Source organism: Periplaneta americana, chromosome 3 (assembly GCF_040183065.1).
Source record: "Periplaneta americana isolate PAMFEO1 chromosome 3, P.americana_PAMFEO1_priV1, whole genome shotgun sequence".
NCBI classification, from domain to species: Eukaryota; Metazoa; Arthropoda; class Insecta; order Blattodea; family Blattidae; genus Periplaneta; species Periplaneta americana.
In genome coordinates this window covers 25,206,100-25,231,014 of record NC_091119.1, presented here as the reverse complement: position 1 = coordinate 25,231,014, position 24,915 = coordinate 25,206,100, and the positions used below count along the sequence as shown (strand labels likewise).

The window sequence follows — 24,915 nt, the reverse complement described above, 5'->3', positions numbered from 1 at the left end:
AAAAGCCAAAAAAAAAAAAAATTCATGACATCACTGGCATGTTCTTAAAATTTTCTATGGAATGAGCATATATACATATTTATCACTAGAATTTAACATTTTCAACAAGCTTTTTTCCATTCTCTGTGCCATTCATTTGTGATGAACTTCTCTTTCTTTAAACGTTTAGAAATATCACATTCACCATTGAATTCGCTGTCACAAACCTCACAATGCCAAAATTTAGTTTTATCCAATGTACAAACCTACATTGTTAAGAACATTAATTTAAAATTAATGTAATTACTTAGACATAGAAGAATATAGGTACTAACTAACTTATTACACTAATGTGTGGGTTTACATAATGAGGCGTTCAGAGCTAAAGTGGATCAAGTCACAAATTTTCATAAATTAAGTTTAATTCATTTTCTGATTGAAGTTGGACCTTTTCCGAGCAGTAATGGATCAAGTCTTAATTCCAAGCATTCGCCGGTAGATGACACCAGTCACTTTTGGCTCAGATTATTTCTTCACGATGTTCTGAGCCATAGTGGATCAAGTCACCAAAGTGTTGCAACAATTAATATCACAATTGCTTATCTATACTAATAATAAATCTGTAACCGAAATTTTTCTGGTAATTTTAGCTTTTCTAAAAATAATTGGTGTAAACATGTATAATTAACCATCCCGAAACAGAAAATCGCTTCTTTTAATGTTTGTTTGTATGCCTGTCTTCTGTCTGTCTGTTTGTTACCTTTTCACGCGATAATGGCTGAACGGATTTCGATGAAAATTGGAATATAAATTAAGTTCGTTGCAAATTAGATTTTAGGCTATATGATATTCAAAATACTTTATTTAAAAGGGGGTTATAAGGGAGACTGAATTAAATAAATCGAAATATCTCGCTTATTATTGATTTTTGTGAAAAATGTTACCTAACAAAAGTTTCTTTAAAAATGATTTCCGATAAGTTTTATTCCCAGCAAAATTTTGATAGGACTGATATTTAAGGATATACAAGAGTTTTAAAATAACAACACAATACATTTTCACCGCCGCCTCAGATTATAGCGTCGTTGTTCCGTAACTCCTATGTGCAAAATATAAAATTTTTCAGTAGGAAGAAAATACAGATTTATTTATTCTATGGCAGTGAATTCTTACATTTTCGAACGAAGAACAATAATTACATACTGTATAGGAGATTGTATTATTTGCTGTGTAACTATTTAAGTGAAGGCTGGCTCACAATAAACTGGAAACGATAATCGGAACGAAGACGAAAACGGTAAAATTATTAAAATATATACATTTAAATATGAGCATTCACAATTAACGAAAAGCTTGTCGGAGCCCGAGATCGGAAACGGAAAGTTGGCCAAGTTTCAACTTGGCGTTCACGTTTCCGATCACAACCCACTAGATTCATTCTATTGCCATCTAAAAATTATTTTGTCGTCGTATATTTTGTAGCAAGAAGACTGTGACATAACCTATGCATTATTTTGTTCTGTGCTGTGCATGATGGAGCAAGTTTTATTTGATGAGATTCTAATATTGAAATCCTCACATTTACGATAAGCGGCGCGCCTCGTATAAAGATGAGAAAATGAAGGAAAATACGTGGCTTTCAATAGTAGCTGCATCTTTGAACACCGATCGGAAGTGAATCATATTTTATTACTGTATTGGTTGTATTACACATTACATATTCACGCTTCAATTCGATAACTACTGTTGTGTTCATTTTTGTTCTATTACAAATGTTTCTTCTCTAATTATTTCACATCATGGTAGACTTAAAATAGGTTGTGATAATAAAGATGCATGGGCATATTTATAGTACCGTACCTAATGAAAGTCCACACCTGTGGAGTAACAGTCAGCTCGTCTGGCCGCGAAACCAGGTGGCCCGGGTTCGAATTCCGGTTGGGACAAGTTACGTGGTTTAGGTTTTTTCCGGGGTTTTCCCTCAACCCAATACGAGCAAATGCTGGGTAACTTTCGGTGCTGGACCCCGGACTCATTTCACCGGCATTATCACCTTCATCTCATTCAGACGCTAAATAATCTAGATGTTGATACAGCGTCGTAAAATAACCCAATAAAATAAAAAAAAAACCTAATGAAATGTTTCAGTTGAAATTTCGAAGTTGGCTAACCTGTGTTTATGTTGGCTGCCTTGTACTCATGAGAGAACGCCATTGGTCAATTATACACAAATAACATCAGAATCCGTAATATCGACTTTACATATCGTTATTGACATACATATCGATATGCATAGTCGTCTACGTTCTCGGTTTATTGTGAAACAAAAATTTTCATATTCACTTCCTCTGCTTCTCGTTTTCATTCTGGTTCTCGTTCCCGGTTTATTGTGAACCAGCCTTTATTTAATAGAGCAAAAATCTGAAAATCGACATGTCACATAGGAGTTATTGCAGGAAAGACTCAGTCTATTTAAGGCGGCCTTAACGTTTATCAATAGGTCTATTAATATACAGAGAATATTTGCGTGTTTGTATGAAGTAATCTCAGAAGTTAATTTGGATAATTTCTTCACTATTTGATATTTGTAGTTTCTTTAGATGGATGTAATACTACATATGAGGACTGAGGTAAAATGAAAATAGATCTTTACGCACAGAAAACTTGATATTCTCTCGAAATATTGTATAACTTGATTATTGCAACTTTATTTGGTCCACATAAAATACTCTAATTTTATACACTTAAATTTCTTTTTGTTAACAGAAGATAATTGTTACGAGTTTTGTCGTAAAGATGAGTATTTTTACTGGACCATACAGCCCATAATAAATAAGTATTTTACCATAGACTCACTGGAGTTGAGTTATTTTAAAAGGTGTCACGAAATGGCGTTCCTGCGCTCATAATTTACCCATATTCGTTTCTTGTGTTTCTTAAAATAATATTTATGTAGGGTACCTACCTCATTCTTTTATTTGCATAAACAATGATATACAACCGAGCGAGTTGGCTCAGACGGTAGCGTTTGAGACACAAATTTGGGAGGTCCCGGGTACAAACCCCGTGGCCGACCAATCTGACTGGGGTTTTACATGATTTCCCTTAGCCATAAAGGCAAATGCCGGATTGGAAAAATCATGCCTTGATTCATCACCGCCTCAATTACCAATACCAAAAACATTAATCAGTTACATGAACACAAGCCACCTGCAACACACATAGAAACAGGAACTCAACAATGGTAAAAAAACGGCCTACTCATATACCCACACATTCTAAACACACGACATGACCACAGATGTTAAGGCGTGAATAAAATAAACTTAACAAAAAAAGGGAAAAAATACACAATAAGGTTAACATAAAAATTATCTTCGTACACAATCCACTCTATTAATTTGGTGTGATTTATTAAAGATGTGTTCAAGACTAATTTAGAAAAATGTTAAACGGATTATCCTTGCACCAAAAGCGGATTGACCTTGCACCCAAAACGGATGTTCTGTGAACCAAATGATCATATTTTAATTATTTGCAAGTAATAACAAATAAGAAACGTGTTAAAGGAATTATCATTGCACCAAATGAGTGGTCTCTGGACCATAATGATCGCATTTTAATTATTTAAATACAATTTAAATTAAGTAACATATTAAACTATTTATTCTTCTATCAAACACGAATGTTCCCTGGATCAAACGTCCTATTTTAATTATGTAATTACTTTATATTTATTTCTAATAAGTCCAGCGGAGCGCACGGGTACGGCTAATATTTTATAAATATAGAATTTGAGAATGGAGTAATAAAATTATTGCTAGTGAAATTAGATAACAGATTAGATAATTTTAAGCCTTATTATCTCAAAACTACGTATCATGGACTTGATCCACTTTAGCTCTGAACGCCTCAATATTGGTAAAATGAAGGTGCAAGCCACTAACCAGGGATATGAAGCTCGTTCGAAGATTTGTTGCAGAATATATTAAATATCAAACTAAGAGTCATGTATAGAGATACTTACTGTACCGTGCCATTTCCGTAGAAAGGAAGGATTTCTCCAACAATAATGTTGAGTTCAAGGCCAGTGCCATCCGCCGTTATAGGGAGAGTAAGATTGAACTTAATCCCCAGACCAGCTAAACCAGCTGAGTTTAGTACGAAATTCTTCAGACCAACCACAGTGAGTTCCTCCAAATTCAGAGTTATTATTCTGTAAAGCAAAGGAATAAGTGAACATGAAAACAAATAAATAAATACATAAATAAACAAGTAAATAACTAAAATAAGTCAATAAGTAAGTAAATAAGTAAATGAATAAGTAAATAAATAAGTAAACAAGTAAGTAAATACAGTAATTGAGTAAGTATATAAGTAAATAATTAAATAAATAAATTACAAGTAAATAAATAAGCTAAATCTATACTAATAACTGTAACCAAATTTTTTCTGGTAATTTTCGCTTGTCAAAAATAATTGTTTTTAACATGTATAATTAACTATCCTTAGACCAAAAATCGCATTTCTGACATTTTTGTTTGTATGTCTGTCTTTCTGGATGTATGTTACCTTTTCACTCGATAATGATTGAACAGATTTCTATGAAAGTTAGTACCTATATAAATTAAGTTTGGACCCACTTAGAATTTAGGCTATATGTTAAAGTACTTTGTTTAAAGGGGGGTTGTAAGGGACCTGTAAGTTTCCATTTTGAAACGGTAATAAGTTTGTCAAATTTTTAGATTCCACAAAAATAAAAACATTAATTTGTTCTAAAGAAATGGATCTTAATAATACTCGAAAAAATTAAATATGTTCACTACCGTGTTGTTCAATACTAAATAGTCTTTCTTCTGTGCTATGAATGGCATTAGTAAGCACATTTCTAGGTATGTTTTCAATTATATCCGATACTGACTATTTCAGTTCCTCACGTGTAGTAGGTCTACTGAGAAATACCTTTTCTTTTAGATAATCCTACAAATACTTAATACAATCGCCCGCCATTTTGGCTCTTTCGTTGGCGTTCACAGAAAGCACACGAGGACGTTATTTGCCGCTCAATTATTTGCTCAATTACAGTGCGTTTGATTTATTATCATAGGAGCTACGACATAAGTTTAACAGCGCGACAAATAGATTCCTCTTCTGGTAGCACGGCAACGAAAGAACAAAAATGGCGAACGATACTATCACCCTAGACTTTATAGAGTCTTCACTTCCTAAGGTGTAAACAAAGATTTCACAGGACTATATTTTTTTAACGAATTTAATGTAATATCGATGAGAGATGAAAATGAAATAAAATTCTCAAAGTGTTTCGTCTTTATGTTTGAGGCACTAAAGAAAACAAAAGACGGTAACAACCAAACAAATGCAATAATTTTCATTCTTACAATTAATTATACAAGATGGATGTCCAAAGAAAAGTTCAATATGTTTTGTGGCTGGCAAAATTCGAATCTGTGACTGGTGTATGACGTGTCCAGAAACGTGAAAAGTGACCTCATCGTTGAACAGGACACAAGCTAAAAACTGTTCGTCATTGTCAATTTCATTACGCATATCCACAGCAAACTCATAGGCCTACCTTTTGTGATAATCATCTGGATGAAGTACATGTATCAATTGAAGTTTATAAGGAGACAGACGAGGACGTTTCTTTAAAGTTCTAAGAACTGTTGTTTTCGGAAGCCCTAATTGTCGGGCACATTTACGAACCGACTTGTTTGTAATCTAACAAATGCTCTTCGGATGGCTTCTACCGTTTCATCATTTTTCGGTAGTCTTCCAGTACGCCTTTTCTCCAACAGGCTTCCAGACTCTTTTAACTGTCTATCCCAACGACGAATGTTATTCTCGTGTGGTGGTTCTTCGTCAAAGACGCGGCGAAATTCACTTTCCTCTGGTGAGCCGTGCTCGACGCGCCATTTATCCACCTAGTACGTCATTTCGCCCGACAGTGTTCTCAGACGATATGCCATAGATAGCGCTACTATTTCCTTCATTTTCTTACCCAAATTTTGCTATTGGCCGGTTGCTTTCGTCAGACAAAGAGAGAGGGAAAGCGAGGTTACTTGGCTACACGCAGTTATAATATACAGGGTGTAACAACTTTAATGTTTAGAATTTCTGGAACATGTTCCCTGACACATTCTACGTTGATTAAGCCTAACATACCTATATCCGAAATTGAGAGGTTATAGAGATAACAGAGCTGGAAAAAATAGAACTTCTTGCAGCTCCAGGCATTATACCGTTTATACAAGGCCTATTTAATAGCATTACTAAGTAGAGATACATAAGAAACATTTGAAAAGCAGTGAATGAAGGAAATTTTACTTTTGAGAGAAATTAAATTAAAATTGTTTAGGTTGCTAAGGAAACGAAACTGACAACAGTTTAAAATAACAGTTGTGAGAAAAATGAACCGTATTGTAAGTAGTCTTTTTATTGAGTTTTGACCATTAAAACATGCCTTTTGTGTACACACATCAGGAATACGCCGACATAGTTTATGTGTATGGACTGTGTGATGGCAATGCAACAGCAGCTGTTTTGGCATATGAAGCACGGTTCCCAAATCGTAGGATTCCTAGTGCACAGGTATTTTCACGTGCCTATTGGCAAATTTCAAGAAGTACAGTGTTTGGAATCTTAAGGACTTTTTTTTTCAACTTTGCACTGCTTCTTTCATACTCACAAGTAGTTGATATTAAAATATAATATGGTAATAATAAAAATAATGACATAGACATGTCACTTTCGGAAATTGGTGTTACTTCTTTCAGTATTCAGCGATAAAATTAAACTCAAAAATTTAACTTTGGGGTACAAATACTCCAAACCTATAGAACTTTCGATATAAGTATGTTAGGTTTAATCGACGTAGAACGTGTCAGGGAACATGTTCCAGAAATTCTAAACATTAAAGTTGTTACACCCTGTATAACATTACCTAGGCGCCGGGCTGCGTAACGATAACTTTACTCAGGAGCCGGGCTGCGTAACGATATCATTACTTAGGAGCCAGGCCGCAAACGGATAGCTACTCTTAGGAATCAGCACTCAGGAAGCAGAGCTCGAATTGCATACTACACTTCGCAACTTAAGTTCGTCGTGTTAGATTGTTCGAGAATAGTGTATCATTAAATTTCACTTGAGAATTTACGGATTATATGAAACCTTGTTTGAAATATATCTTGGGATTCAGTGGTGCAATAAGTTTGTATCAGATTTATTATTATTGGAGTAGTTAAATTAGGGTTGTGATATTATTTTCAATTTTGGTTGTATGTGTTTGAGATATTGTGGTGGATCGTGTATGGAAATCACTCGTTGATGATACGTCTTGGGTTAAGTGATTGGGATTACGTAATGAGATATAATTTTGATATGTGAGGTTGTATTGAAGTTCCAAGACGGTTTTGGTGACAGCGCAGTGATTACGACCTCTTGGCTTACATCGTAATAGGCGGTGTAATGAACTAGAATAGTATGGGCCTCGATATTGTTCTAGTACTTGCTACTCCATATTGGTTATCATTGGTTTCCACGCTGATATTCAGGAATCGAGTGTATTGAGTTTCTGTTGCTATTCAAACGTGTATTCGTATGTGAAACTATTGTCGGTTACATATAATTATCGTATCTCTCTCTCTCTCTCGGGTATTTTTTGATTGTAAGGTACAGAGATTATTGTTAGTGCTATCTGCACAGTTTATGTGAGACATATGTGGAATTGATAATTTATATAATGATCAGTCGTGTGACAGTTTGTATTGGGTAAATTCTTTGTGAAATACTGACTCCATGTGTACGTTGAATTTGGTTAATTAGATTTTATGTTATCTGTAATTGAATGGGGCATGTGTTATGAGTTAGCATACTGACTAGGCGTTCATGTTGAGGTTTATATCTTGTTGGCTATACATATATATATATATATATATATATATATATATATATATATATATATATATATATATATATATTGAGAAAATGTTTCAAGGAGTAAATGCTTGATAGGTCAGCAACTGGTTATTGAGAATTGGTTAATGAGATTGTATTACCACTTGTAAGTATGTTCGCCCAGTGTAGTTTAATGTCTCCATGATTCAGTGATTGGTTTACTGGTTATTGAGATTAACTTGCAATATTTTTCGTTCATTTAATTTCATATCTACATGTTACTTCATCCCATCATTCACGTAATTGTTACCTCATTATTTGTTAATTATATCTGTTACACAAATTCACACTATTTATTTCTAAAGTCTTCCACTGCGCACACCCCAATCATCCAATGTACCATAACATCTGGCGAATAACAGCCGGTATAAGAAGAAGAAGAGGATGATCGTACCCCGTACTCCTCACTGGACATCCATCTTGTATAATTAATTGTAACAATGAAATTTATTGCATTTGTTCGATTGTTGCCGTCTTTTGTTTAATTCATTGTCTCAAACTTACAGACGAAAAACTTATTTTCATCTGGCACCAATATTACATTTCTACCTTTATTCATTAAGAAATTATAATCGACTGAAACCCCACCATGACTTTTCGGACACAGTCTATATTGGTCATAAATTTTAATATATATGAAAAAGAAAATTAACGTATTCGTAAAAATATTATGTTTCATAGTAAGAGATCACCCTCCATATTTATTAGAAAATGTTTCATTAACTAAAGTATAATTTTACAAAGATTCATTAACTAAAGTATAATTTTACAAATATTAGATAAATTCAGGCCTACTGCTAGAATAACAAACATGTGCTCAATAATTTTTCGTAAACAGCTAAACATAGCAGATATACTATATTTGACATAGCAGATATACTATATTTGACAATGGAGAAACATTTGTCACAAGTGTGATTCGCTGCCGGGATATGAAAGATCCGACTACAATATTGTTACAAGATATTACGATCACAAACTGCCACCATTTTGTATTTGTAAAAAAAAAAAATAAAAATAATTTTTTTAAATCGTAAAAATATTTTCTTTAATGTAGCAGAAGGACAGTGTTTTATACATACCAATTTCCATTATTGTACAAGATACAGTAATGGAGAAAAATATGTTCAATATTTACAAAACTTTTACTCCTGTAAGCTGTACCTAAAACCATAAAAACTTCGTAACGTTATAAATAATTTTGTGCGAGATCGTGCGTATTTGCTTGCTTTCCGCACATTCAGTATTCCCAACGTAACACACATAACAATTTCCCTCTTCTTACCGCTTAAGCGCCACATTCATTTTACTGCTTTAGGCTTTTAACATATTATTTTTAGAGACGTTTAACATAGTAATAATTATAAATTGGAAACTTACCACTGCAATTTCGCCTAAATTGCAATGTTAATTATTGTTTTTAAATATTTGCAAAAATTAAGTAAAGTCTACTACTCCACAAGAGTTATTGCATTCCTGATGCAAGTAACATTAAGGAAGCCGTGAAAAAATCAAGAACATTCCAGATGCCGATGTTATTACTGCAATATGTTATATAAATAATATTGCTAAAATATTAAAATGAAAAATAAATCATTACATAACCTTACCGTTTGTTTTAAGTTCGCATTTATAGACTGGGGGAAACAAAAGACAGACGTATATCACGGCCTGCTGGAGTATAGTAAACACAGAAAACATTTTATAGCAACAATGTTGTAGAGAGATATTTTTGTTTTCCAAAATTGCCGTCATTGAACAGAAACCAAGATGGAGATTTCATTGCAACTAATTAGAAATTCGACTCTCAGGTATGTAATAAATGATCTTCGCACAAAATAATGTACGATACACGAGCGGTATGTTTATTTTCATGTTCTCGAAAATTAAAAAAGCTCAACTACGTTTCGCTTTTTCAATCTTTTTCTCGAACATGAAGACATCAACATACCGCTCTTGTAACGCATATTACTTTTACGCGCGTCACTTTTCAAAAGCCTGCCGCGCACAATTGGTTTCCCTTCCATTATTATAAGTTACGATCTGTTTTAACTATACACAATACGTCGAAATGGAATATTAATAATCCATTGAAAAGTGAAAGATTGCACGGGGACACGAGTGCTGTTTTGAATAGTTTAGAACGTACTCGCTGCGAGACGTCGATCAGGGAGCGCATCTACAACACAACAGATCCCCCACTATGACAACCTGCGCACGAACGAACACTGGTTTGTGGCGCAGGTTTTAATGTCAGTGGTCGGGCTATAGTTATGAGCTATTAAAGAGTGTATAACTTATATTTTTTTGGCACCCTCTGTATACTTCTGCCTGGTAGGATGCGGAAGAATCGAAGCTCGTTTGCGCGCTATTTATTATACATTCCTGCTTTACATCTTATGACAGAGGATAGCGGATTTTGTCTTATACGAGCTTCCAGAACAACAGAAAACAAGAAATTTGCAGTAGGCGATATGCGAAGCCAATCAATACCAAACAACATTTTATTTACTACAAGAAGGAAATGACTTTTTTACTTACTGCATGGTTCCGAACAAATCAGTATTATTAAGTCGAATGTCGCTGAAATAGAGAGGATCCAAAGGCGGTATACCTGCAGCCGGCAAACCATTTTCTATTATGTTCTTTAGCAGTGCCTCAACACTTTCAGGTATTCCTAATGGAAAGAGAACATGAATTTCCATGATTATAAGAACATTTTATGTCACAATGTATAAACAAAGTTCAAAGACTGAAAAACTGAGTTCTTTGTGGCACCGATAGTAGAGAGATCAGAACTCCATTCAAAACAGCATTTTATTCATATCCGAATTAACTTGCAGAGTCCGTGTTTTAAGACCATTCTTCATCGTTGAACCAGCGTTACATCTGAAGCGGAACAGTCCAAAAAGCTTAATCCATGATAATAAATAAATAAAAAAATAATAAATAAATAAATAAATACATACACAAATAAATAAATAAATAAATAAAAATAAATAAATAAATACATAAATAAATAAATAAGTAAATAAATAAATAAGTAAGTAAGTAAATAAATAAATTAATTAATAAATAAATAAGTAAATAAGTAAGTAAATAAATAAATAAGAAAGTAAATAAGTAAGTAAAAAATAAATAAATAAGTAAATAAATAAATAAGTAAATAAATAAATAAATAAGTAAATAAGTAAGTAAATAAATAAATAAGTAAATAAATAAATAAGTAAATAAATAAATAAATAAATAAATTAATTAATTAATAAGTAAGTAAGGAAATAAATAAATAAATACATCAATAATTAAATAAATAAGTAAATAAATAAGTAAGTAAGTAAATAAATAAATAAGTAAATAAATAAGTAAATAAATAAGTAAATAAATAAATAAGTAAATAAATAAGTAAATAAATTAATAAATAAATAAGCAAATAAATAAATCAATAAGTAACTAAATAAATAAATAATTATATAAGTCAATATAAATAAGTAAATAAATAAATAAATAAGTAAATAAATAGATAAGTAAATAAATAAATAAGTAAATAAATAAGTAACTAAATAAATAAATAACGTAAATAAATAAGTAAATAAATAAATCAATAAGTAAATAAATAAATAAATATCAGATTAGTTCGTAGTGACGATAAACATCTTATATCGATTTTTATAAGAATAAAATATCCTTCATGAAATTTTAAGTTTTCGTTGACTTATGTACAGAAGAATTTTAGGCTTATAACCATGGTTTGGTACTTAATATCTTTGCCGTTTTAGAATAACTTGCAAAATCCATCAACTCTATATGTAATTATGTATTTCTACAATTTTTATTACGTAATTATGTGATATTACAAAACATCCTGCCTCCATTAATCAGAATTAAATTTTACACATTATGCAGACTTACCCCTTGAATCAATCTCACTTTTCAAAAGCATTTCTTGTTCCTCAACTGTGATTGCATTGGCTGATTTCAAGTTCTGACCAAGTAGAACGAAGAAAACCAAGAAGATGATGTGTTGTCGGAAATTTGCCATTGTATATGTACAGCTCCTCTTGGTTCTGTAACTACAGAGTTTCCAATGTTATTCGTTAAGCTTAGCGTTAGCACTTAATATCAATACTCTGTAAATGAATATGCTACTAACGTAACAGTAATCAATAATTATCACGGATTGGCACATACATTCTCGTCACACGTTGTACGATTATCGCAACAATTCAGTTGTTCAATCATGTTGCGAGTCATTATACTATTCATAGTTTCTTAAACATGATCATGGAAAATACATGCCTAATATACAGGGTGTACTTGAAGTACATTTTAAAAAATTGGGGGATGTAGATAGTGAAATGGTGAAGATTCTTCACCAGGAACCCATGACCGGAAATGAGAATTGGTGTATTTACAGCACTGTGAGATGTTGCTTTTCCTGCTCTTGTGTTTTCGAACTTTCTATGCAGTCAGTAGGCTAAATAAAACATCATAATAGTTTGAAGAACTTCATTGACTTTCATATGTAGAATAAAGTTCAAAGTGACGATCGCCAACTTCGCTACATAGCTTGCAACGACGAACCATCTTCTGTCTTACTCCTGGAATATTCCATGCTCCACTCTAATGGTACTGAATGCTCATTTACTGACTCTTCGCGTACCTCTATAGAAAAGTCAGAAGGGATGAGGTCAGGAGAGCACGCAGGCCAAAAGACTGGATATCTCCTTCCAATTACTCTCTACCTAAGGGTACGTACACGTTGGAGCGACGATAAACAATAAAGGAAGCAGCGATGCTATATCAGAGAGAATTGAAGCATGCATTGTTATTGAGGTGTGCATATTGGAGTAACGATAAAAGTGAAGATACACGATAAAAGCGACGAAAAAGAAAAGTTCCATTTTCTTCGCTCTTGTCGTTCATATGATCTCTGATTAAGATAATATTAATCTGTATAATGACCGGTGGTTATCAATATAACAGAGTATTAATCGATTTATTATTATTTCGGCATATTAAATTAATTATTGTAGATATTGGCAAATTGATAAGTTGTGTATTTATTCGTCATATGATATGTGATCACAAGAACCAATCACAACACAACGAATTTATACTATCTTTGGGATGAAAAACGGGTTTAATTTTGTACATATTTAAGTTATATTAACCTTGAATCTAGCAGCTGATATTTTCTATATATTTTCTTTCATTAACATTAAGTGTATGTATAGAATATCTTCTACTGATAAATCAAAATGTTGGCTTCCCGCGTCCTCGTTGCTCCGATATGAACACTTGATTCTTTGATAATACCAAAGCGTCGCTAGATCGTTTCTTTTATCGTTTATCGTTGCTCCAACGTGTACGTACCCTTAGAATACGCTGGTCAGACGATTGAAGTGCGGTGGAGCTCCGTCGTGCTGGTGCCACGTATTAGCGCAATTGCAAGAGAACCTCCTAGAGACGTTTAGGCAAGGCATGCTGTAGATACTCAAATTCTCATTTCTGGTCATGGGTGCCTGGATGAAAAGTCTTCACCACTCTGTATACTCAAATTGTAAGTTGGACTTCGGTTTTCTGAATTATAACAAAAGGATTGTCTATAATCGCATTCATTTATAAACAGAACGGTTTAAGTAGTAAAAAAAAAAGATTAAATTTTCACATATGTACTACATACATAAGATAGCTATACGTATATTAACGAAAATCGGCATTTAAATTGTCAAAAGTAGGCTACAATAATTACGATTTTTTGTAAGGATCTTCAACAAATCTCTGGCTTTTAATTTTAAACATTTTAGAGCTCCTTTGAATGGTTCCCAAATGCGTAAAAAATTATTTTAAAGAGAGCGAAAATTTCTCGGTTTCGGGTCATCCATATCTTTAGCTACTCGACTTTAGAGAATGTGCGACGAAAACTATAAAATATAGTTCTGCTTATAATTATTAGTTCCTGTGAAACCATGTCTGAGGACGTAGTGTGTTGCTTATTTCATTTCAGTCTCATACAAGAAACAAATTTTGAAAAATTAGTTGGTGACTCAAACGTTCTCATTTTTCGTTTTACGTATTTCTCAAAATACCCATACATAATTGAGATAATACATTTGTGTCACAACCCATACACGTTCATAAAGATTAATGTCACGCTGATAGGCCTACATGACTTTTGCTAAAATTTTAGTTATATGTACAGTGGGATCCCAGTTTAAATTCTGTATCATCTTGGCTTGACTGTGATAAATGAGTCCAAGGATTTTCATGTTGTCCACGGTCGTCAAGGGGTACACATTAGGTTGTTCAGCCAAAGGACCTATAGGTAGCACATAGGATGTCTCGGTATTGATTTCAAGACCTGCAATATCTTTAAAGAGTACGAATAGGTTCCACACTTTCTCTATATAATTTATCACTCGATAAAACAACACACATATCGTCAGCATACGCTTGAACTGTTAGAGTATGTGAACCTTTACTAACCCCCAGATAGCCTAACATTCAGAAGCTAGAGTAGAGGATTTAACACAAGGGAGAATAATACCATGGAGGCAGGACACCTTTGCCGAATAAATCGTGTTACAGAATTGTTTGAAGTTAGGCAGCCATTGATTTGTAAGGCAGAACACGTATCGGTGTACAAACACCCCACATAATCTATCATCTCATAACTTCATATAAATACTAATGCTGAATGCTGTCAAAAGCTCGTCGGAAGTCTAAAGACATAATGACAGCTGTTTTACTGGCATAATTACAGTGTGCTACTACATCTCGCAAAGCACAATAGACATCAAATATAGATCGTCCATTGACGCCACAATTCTGTGCAGGGTGAATTAACTTTGGTAAGAACTGCTTGAGACGATTCGTCAGGACACGAGTCAAGAGCTTATAATTATAACTAAGGAGGGTGATAGGACAATAATCACTAAGTTCTTCTTTTCTTCCTTTCTTTGGAATTAGTACCAGTATGCCTTCTTTTGTGATGAACATAAACGGCCTCTTTGTAAAGTATATTATACACATTGGTAAGTTCTTCACTCATGCATTCTCTAAAAACATAATAAAATTCATGTGGCAGTCCATCAGACCCTGGTGTTTTTTTTTTTTTTTATTTTTTACCCTGTAGTAAAGCTACGTGCCCATTTTTCATTAACAATTGACTGCACTCTACCATAATTCATTAATGTATTGGTGTTCCTGTTGTTTGTCACTTCCGGTGGAATGTTAAACACTATAACTGTTGTCATGTCTACATGTCCTGATGTTATTATAACTGACACAATGTCACCATTTTGCAATTTTATAGTTGTTGTACCTTTATGTTTCCGTAAATAATTTACATACACATTGCTAATGGCAAATTTCAAATACATCGCATTTTGTTTACTAAGAAGGGGGACAAGACTAACTGTAGTAACTTTCGAGGAATATCACTTTTGTTGACGTCGTACAAAATTTTGTCCAATATTCTTTTGAGAAGATTAACTCCATATGTAGATGAAATTATCGGGGATCATCAGTGTGCTTTTAGGCGTAATAGATCAACTATTGACCAGATATTTTGTATTCGACAGATAATGGAGAAAAAATGGGAGTATAAGGGTACAGTGCATCAGTTATTCATAGATTTAAAAAAGGCATATAACTCGGTTAAGAGAGAAGTTTTATATGATATTCTTATTGAATTTGGTATTCCCAAGAAACTAGTTCGATTAATTAAAATGTGACTCAGTGAAACGTACAGTTTCCCTGAAAAAGGATGAGACGATGGAATATTCCTAAGTCTCAGATGTGAGACACTGCGCATGATCGGAGACCAGAGCACTGATACACAAGATAACGAATATTGAGTTACTTAAATTCAGACTATTTGGTTTGTTACTAGCATCGTTCCGAAATTCACTTCAAAAACTGCAAAACATATGATAATATTACGTAAATGAAAGATAAATATATACATAAATCGTGTAGTTAAATCGACAATGGACCTTCATGACTAGATCGACACTCCACACAGAAAGGAAAGCTTTCATGTCGTTTCAATAGCTCAGACGGTAAGACTTCTGCGTGTTGTGTAGAAGAGTGCGAGTTCGATTCTTAGTCTATACAACGATTTTTTTTTTGTCTAAATAACGTTGAAATAGAGTTTTACAAAGTCCTGAGATTAAGTGTTAATGATCGCAAACAATACAAAATTACAAGTTATAATATTATAAACGTTAATCTAATGAATGCATTTATACACACACATATACAATGTAAATGCATATATATTAAAAACTAACAATTAAAATGAAATTATAAAAATATATATAATAATAGACAAACTTTTACAAAAGTTTAGAGTCCTTAGGCTATGTAATTTGTTGAGTAATTATTACAATATTTTATTAATAGCTTTCCCATATGTGTAAGAAATGCACTCGCACAAAACAATTTTTGTTAAAAGTATGGCTTTAGATTATTTCATTCTCACACTTCAGTTAATTTTAACTATATTATCTACGTGTTTGCAATAGTGTTTAATTTAGTATGCATTCAATTTTATTCATGTTATGATTGAATGGAAAAGTACTGTTGCAGTTTGACTAATTACATATATTAATACTAATTATTAAATGCATCTGTTAAGTAACCAATTGCAGTACCTTTTGCAAAATCTTGAATGTTTAAGTTGTCAATAATATTTCTGTACTATATACTATAATACGTTAAAAGAATTTGCAATAGATTTGGGATCCTCTACTTTATAATCATTGGTTTTAATGAAAAAATATTTTCTTTCTTAGGATATCTACAAGTTTAAATTTAATAATATTCCGAATAGGTTTAATTGCATTATCTGAATTTTGTACTTTTCTATTCAAATATATTCTATTTCCCTCTTTCATAATTTTTGATAAATTACACTGTACTCCTTGCAGTATTTAAGAACATGAGGATCATTACATTGCAACTCATTACATATAGATTCTTCTTTTTAATACATGAGATTTTGAAGTCCCTGCGTTATCTACATGTTTTTACTTTTGAATTTTTTCACAACATTGAGTGGAGAAAATCCACTGAAGTGATTATGAAATTAAGTGAAAAATGCAATACATTAACTCTTAATATCAGTAGTACCAGTATCATATAGGTTTTTCCAAGATTCATTTTGTAGACATAAATGTAAATAATCATTAGATACAACATTTGCGATCCTTTCTTAGTTTTTAAATTAATATTTTGAAATTGTTCAGTGACATTGGAAACACTTAGGATTTGTTTATCATGTTCAGGCAAGCCATTGATTATAGGTTCTGTCGAATAGGAATTCAGTCTAATTCTGTGTACAAAACATTTATCAATGGCTGTGCTACTTCAGCTTAGATTTAATTTGATTAGTTTCGCAACAGTTGAACTTCCTGTTATATCCTGTTCTTTAGATATTTAATTTAGGGTTGATTTATTAACTCTTACTATGCAAGATGCCTCTTATTTCAATAATTCTATATCACGTTAAATAGTCATTGTCTACACTAAAGTATTATCGTCATCCCTCATTTCTCATTGTAATGGCGAACCGACGTAACATGAGACAGCGAGTTATAGCTCTAGTTGAGGCTGGATATGGGGCTAGATCTGCTGGCCGTTTAGTCGGTGTTCCTGGAAGTACAGCCGCGAGGTGTGTTATCGTTACTAAAATTTAGGGGAGGTCGAAAATCGCCCTATTCCTGGGCGTCCGCGGATTTCTTCATTGGAAGAGGATGCTCTCTTATTCGAGACAGTTCGACAGGACCCCTTTCTGACTGCTAACGAAATAAGAGCAGTATCTAACTTTCCCGGCTCTTCACAGACTGTGATCAGCAGGTTGAGGAACCACGGTATTAGGAGCCGGAGGGCTGCGCAAATGGAAATATTGGGGGAAGCACAAGCTGTCGACCGTCTTGCCTTCGCTACCAATCGAGTGGATTTCGATTGGAGAAATGTAATTTTCTCCGACGAAACAACCTTCTCGAGTGATTACGAAGGTCCTGTCCGTGTCTATCGTGAGGATGGTCTCCGACATGACCAGCGCTATGTGCACCGACGTGAAAGATCGGGGCGCTTTAGCATATCGTGTTGGGGGTGGATGTCTTACGATGGACCTGGCGTTATAGAAGCATCTATGGCCGGTTTAATGCGGGAACTTACGAGCACATTCTGGAAAATATATTCCTTCCCTCCGCCCGAGAACGTTTTCCCGAAGGAACATTGCTCTTCCAGCAGGATAGCCATCCCGTGCACTATGCTGTAAAGCATTCAAAGATGGTTTCAAAGGAGACCCGAGATCGAAATCATTAATTGGCCTCCGAAGTCACCTGATTTGAATGTCATCGAAAATTTATGGGTGGAATTGAAAAAGAGAAGGATAGTCCCTATGCCCACCGACGCCCTCGAAATCGAGACGAATTGTGGGATCAAGTTGTTGACACCTGGGAAGATCTCGCCGGGGATCAGAACTTATTTCACAATCTCGTGACATCCATGCCGGATCGACTTAGATCTGTAATAGAAGCTGATGGCATGTGGACAAGATTTTAAGTTAACAGGTCTCTTTTTGTTTCTTATGATTTTTGTTTGGGGAAGAATACTTTTAACTTCCAAGTAAGTTTTATTTTTTTTTGACGAGGTTCAGCCAACTTGTAAAACCCAGAAATTGGGCATAAATTATTCATATTTTTCGACAAATTAGACAGTCGAGGAACTCTGAACAAATTAATTACACATCAATAAAAAAAAAGTTTTACCCGGGATCGAACACGAGACGTTTCGGTTACACAGCGGAACCAACACGCTACTATATGAGCTACCGAGGCAAGACAGGGGCAGCAGCAGTCCAGAATGTAGATCCCTTAGCAGGAATTTGCTATTCGGTACAGTGAAGCAATGATATTTTGTGCTTCGAGCTATGTTATGAAATCCTGGCCTTAAATGGCAGTCTTCTTCGTGATCCTTATTCTGGTCCTTGTCCTTGTTGTGGTCCTTGTAACAATTCTTGTACTATTTCTCATGTTATGTATCGTTACGTCGATATCGAGTGAACCGCGCTGTAGAACTTTAACTTCCGACGACCAAGAATCGTCTCATTCTTTTTAAGGGTAACTGTAAAGCGAGTCCGTATAGGTTAGTTTCTATCTGTCGGATGCGTTTCCAATTCACTGTGGGCTAAAGCAAGGAGATGCACTATCACCTTTACTTTTTAACTTTGCTCTAGTGTATGCTATTAGGAAAGTCCACGATAACAGAGAGGGTTTGGAATTGAACGGGTTACATCAGCTTCTTGTCTATGCGGATGACGTGAATATGTTAGGAGAAAATCCACAAACGATTAGGGAAAACACGGGGATTTTACTGGAAGCAAGTAAAGAGATAGGTTTGGAAGTAAATTCCGAAAAGACTAAGTATAAGATTATGTCTCGTGACCAGACTATTGTACGAAATGGAAATGTAAAAATAGAAAATTTATCTTTTGAAGAGGTGGAGAAGTTCAAATATCTGGGGCACAGTAACAAATATAAATGACACTCGGAAGGAAATTAAACACAGAATAAATATGGGAAATGCCTGTTATTATTCGGTTGAGAAACGTTTATCATCCAGTCTGTTGTCGAAAAATCTGACAGTTACAATTTATAAAACAGTCATATTACAGGTTGTTCTGTATGGTTGTGAAACTTGGACTCTCACTTTGAGAGAGGAACAGAGATTAAGGGTGTTTGAGAATAAGGTGCTTAGGAAAATATTTGGGGCTAAGAGGGATGAAGTTACAGGAGAATGGAGAAAGTTACACAACACAGAACTGCACGCATTGTATTCTTCACCTGACATAATTAGGAACATTAAATCAGACGTTAGAGATGGGCAGGGCATGTAGCACGTATGGGCGAAACCAGAAATGCATATAGAGTGTTAGTTGGGAGGCCGGAGGAAAAAAGACCTTTAGGGAGGCCGAGACGTAGATGGGAGGATAATATTAAACTGGATTTGAGGGAGTTGGGATATGATGATAGAGAATGGATTAATCTTGCTCAGGATAGGGATCAATGGCGGGCTTATGTGATGGCGGCAATGAACCTCCAGGTTTATTGAAAGCCAGTAAGTTAGTAAGTAAGTAAGTAGTTGAATAGCTTGCAAGTCCGATTCTCGTACCTGTAGAGATTCTGTAATCCACTGATGAATTTCTATTGCTGTTGGTCGTTGTTGTTCCTTGTTGAATGTTGCTTTCATGGTAATAACTAGACTTCGTTGAATTGCCACACGCAGCATGCAATCAGGTTGCCGATGTACGGTAGTATAGAGGAGGTGAGCGACCGTTCGGTCTCGTAGTATAAGCAGTTCATGTTAAAAGTTGTGACCGGTCCAAATAGATAGAGCAGCTACAGCTAATGTATACCTATGTAAGCACTTGTTTTTGCATTACTGTGGTTGGAATAGTCAAAGCTTAACATTTGTTCAATGCAGACAAGAATTCAATCAAACATACAGTAGTACAATGAGAATGTTGCTGTTCCAAATAATTGCCTATGGAATATCCTTACACCCGCAGCCAGTCTTGACCCGTTGAGGAACGTGGTTGGATGCTGTTAATTATTATGCAGAACATTACGGCAAAATAATGGAGGTAAGTGAGGCATTGGATAGCACAGACAGTTCCGCTGTTGCAGCTGTAAAATCATTCCTTCTGAACAGATATTGGAAGATATTCTGTTCATTGATTCTAATTTTAAAATCGTGTCCAAAAGCATCACCCTGTTAGAATCGTCTAAACTACAACTCTCAGAAGCCCTTAATATAATGGATAAAGTATCACAAACCGTTATCCAAAATAACAATTCACTAATTTCAGAAAAAGTGAAATGTAAGTTTAGAAACATTATTGCTAAAAATTCTGCCTATTCACAACTTCGTATTATAAATGATGTACTATCAGGTCACAACAAGACATCTGAAGTTGGTGTACTAAAAAGTAGTGACTTTCCGTTCTTAAAATATGCACGTATTACATCGTGTGATGTTGAACGTACATTTTCCTAATATAAAAACTGTTTAAGTGACCATCGGAGGAGATTACTTTGCAGTCGCTCAAAATGTACGTAACTCTTCACTGCAATGCACATATTCAAGGATTATATGAGTATATTACATTGAATTTTAAGAGTTAATATATCTCACTATAAAATAATTGTGTATTTACATGTTTAGACATTTCCTACTTCAATGATTATTCATTATATTTCTTGAATGCAGGATACAGGTTTTATTGTAACCGGACTATACTGCTCAGTGTTTACATTAGAGGCATAATCCATCATTTGCACGTCCCTTTCTCATACAGTCTATACCGCGTGCGCAGTAAACCTTGCGATTGTCGTGGCAATTCCACGAAGTCTAGTAATAACTATTAATTTAAAACTTATATTCAGATCACTATTACTCTACAGTAGAGCGTCTCGTTTAGGCACAGTGAAAACGTAAGCGAAGTGCCGGTAACGTGTGGTGGAAGGACGAGCCGTACGATAAATACGAGGGATGTACAAGGTTTTAGTTACAACATTTATTGCGGAGCATTAACTGAAATGACATTTTCCAAAAATACACAAAACAAAAGAATACAAATTGCATAAGGTTATTATATACACATTTTAACAAACAAGCAATTGTAACGTTGAAATCATTCATAACACATAAAATTTTGCTACTCATATGATGTTGCTTCCAAGCAGCATTTTTACGGCCATACTCATTAATTTCATTCTCTGCAGACTAACGTAATATCACCGTCTTCTGTGGCCGAATTAACAAAACTACAGTAATTGGTCTGAAGTGACAACGCTATTTCCTAATCATAATTATCTCTTCTCAAAGGTCAATTTATTCAGGTACAGGACCCTTCTCAAAGTTCAATTTTTTTCAGGAACTGTATCTGAATAAATTGAACTTTGACAAGGGATAATTATGATTAGGAAATAGCGATGTCACTTCAGATTAATATACTGTAGTTTTGTCAATTCGGCCACAGAAGACTATATTATGTTAGTCATACAGAGAATGAAATTCATGACTAAAAAATGCTGCTTGAAAGCAACATCATATACAGTAAGTAGTAAACTTTGATTTTTTATATTGAATTATTTCAACGTTACAATAAATTGCTTGTTTGTTAAAATGTGTATATGATAACGTTATGCAATTTGTGTTCTTTTGTTTTGTGTGATTTGGAAAATATAATTTCAATTAATGCTCCTCCATAAACGTTGTAACTAAAACCTTGTGCATCCCTCGTGTTTATCGTACGACTCGTCCTCCCCCTCCCCCACACGTTACCGGCACTTTGTTTACGTTTTCACTGTGCCTAAACGAGACGCTCTACTGTATGTACTATACAAAACTGAAACGTACACAATCTCATCCAAGAGCTGTCAGGGTGCGACTGGCGCCTAAAAAGTCACCGGGCAGATTTATAAATTCACAAAGCATAAAAATAATTCACAGTGCATTAATGCTAAGAAAAATAGATAACATTTGGACGCGACGGTATCTACTGCTTATTTCCTCATCTCACTCCCTGTAGAGCCTGTTCACACGATACGAAAACGACATTTATTCGCATCGATTTCATGCTGATAAGAGTGTACACACGATTCAATTTTTTTCCACTACATAATGAAATTTAAGTTATATACGAGAAATAATCGAAACGTGTGTACACTGCTATCGCACGAAATCGATTCAAATAAATATCCGTTTCGAATCGATTTCGTTCTGACAGCAGTGTATAGAATATTCGATTCTTTTCCGTACATAATGAAATTTAAGTTATATATGCGAAAAATCGAAATGTGCGTACACTGCTGTCGCACGAAATCGATTCGAATAAATATGTGTTGCGCATCCATTTCGCCCTGACATCAGTGTACACACGGTTCGATTATTTTCCGTACATAATGAAATTAGCTATATAACTGAAAAAATCGAAACGTATGTACACTGCTTTTCGCACAAAATCGATTCGAATATATATGCGTTGCGAATCGATTTCGTCCTGACATCAGTGTACACCCGGTTCGATTATTTTCCGTACTTAATGAAATAAGTTATATAAGTGAAAAAAATCGAAACGTATGTACACTGCTTTCCGCACAAAATCGATTCGAATATATATGCGTTGCGAATCGATTTCGTCCTGACATCAGTGTACACCCGGTTCGATTATTTTCCGTACTTAATGAAATACCGTAAGTTATATAAGTGAAAAAAATCGAAACGTATGTACACTGCTTTCAGCACAAAATCGATTCGAATATATATGCGTTACGAATCGATTTCGTCCTGACATCAGTGTACACACGGTTAGATTTCTTCCTGTACATAAATGAAATAAGTCATAAGTGAAAAAATCGAAACGTGTGTACACTGCTTTCCGCACGATATCGATTCGAATAAATATCGTTGCGAATCGATTTCGCCCTGACATCAGTGTACACAGGGTTCGATTATTTTCCGTACGTAATGAAATAAGTTATATAAGTGAAAAAATCGAAATGTATGGACACTACTTTCCGCACGAAATCGATTCGAATAAATATGTTGCGAATTGATTTCGTCCTGATATCAGTGTACAGACCGATTATTTAGTCCTCACAGCTCAGCATGCGTGACATTCGATCGCTCTGACTGCAGGCAACAGACTAACCTGAACATCCCTTGGCGTAACTTAATGGACTCGCCTGACCCAGGCGCACATTGCCGGCGACTGTCAGGACTAAATAATCGTACTGTACACACGATTAGATTTTTTCCCGGACATAATGAAATTCATATACAGGATAAAATGGAAATATGTGTACACTGCTGTCGCACGAAATCGATTCGAATAAATGTCCGTTTCAAATCGATTTCGTGGTGATAGCAGTGTACACACATTTCGATTTTTTCCTGTTCATAAGTTTAGTTTCATTTCATTAAAGACTTCGTAGAAATGGATGTGAATAGCCCTACGTTTTTGGTACTGTATTGCTTGGTGATATCAATGCATAACCAGAAACGTACGCACATCCACTGTCTACGAAGTATTCAATTAAATTAAATTTAAGCTTGGGAAAATATCGAACCGTGTGTACACTGCCGTTCCCGCGAATTCGATTCGAATAAATGTATTTTTCAATGCATTCCTGTATCGTCTGAACGGGGTCTTAAGGAAAGCGTTCACTACATCGTATCGCACTCCTCGCACTAATCGCACGCAACGGATATTTTAAATTCAGTACGTTCACTGTAACGGCTTCACCTCATCGGATTCCCCTATCAGCTGTTTGAAACATGACGTCGTACGATATTGACATTACTGAAAACAGAGGAGTTGAGGTTAGGTCTATTAGTTATGAGTGTTAGCGAATAAGAATTTGTAATTGCTTCATGCGACTTAATTGAAGAGGAAGAAACGAAAGAAATATTGGTTACATAATATATTTTCAAGAAATGACTTGATTACTGTAATGGGAACAATTCTTCGCAATTTTCTACACGCGAAACAAGTTTTCCGTCTGCCATTTTGGCGCGACACTGAATATGGCACAACATAATAGTAACAGTTGACCAATTAAAATTGATTTATTAAAGAAGGCCATGATCGCACGCATCGGAAAAGTTGCCCATCCGAGAAACGTGGACGGATTTGCCGATACGATGTAGTGAACGCGGTTACATAACAATTACAGCGAAGATTGTCTTTTTCCGATCCGTGAGATTCGTCCGATGCGTGCAATACGATGTAGTGAACCCGGTTACATAACAATTACAGCGAAGATTGTCTTTTTTCCGATCCATGCGATTCGTCCGATGCGTCCGATACTATGTAGTGAACGCGGTTACATAACAATTACATCGAAGATTGTCTTTTTCCGATCCATGCGATTCGTCCGATGCATG

The 24,915-nt window shown here is 34.6% G+C and overlaps 1 protein-coding gene across 1 annotated transcript in view; it reads right to left on the bottom strand.

Moving 5' to 3' along the window:
- Positions 1 to 24,915, bottom strand: part of LOC138695864 (uncharacterized) — a 33,530-nt gene that overhangs the window by 5,814 nt on the left and 2,801 nt on the right. The window contains exons 2-4 of the mRNA XM_069820161.1: positions 11,863 to 12,023; positions 10,495 to 10,630; positions 4,007 to 4,195 (exon numbers count right to left, since the gene is read on the bottom strand). Coding sequence (XP_069676262.1) covers positions 4,007 to 4,195; positions 10,495 to 10,630; positions 11,863 to 11,992 — 455 coding nt within the window. The 5' untranslated portion in view covers positions 11,993 to 12,023. The remainder of the gene's footprint in view (positions 1 to 4,006; positions 4,196 to 10,494; positions 10,631 to 11,862; positions 12,024 to 24,915) is intronic.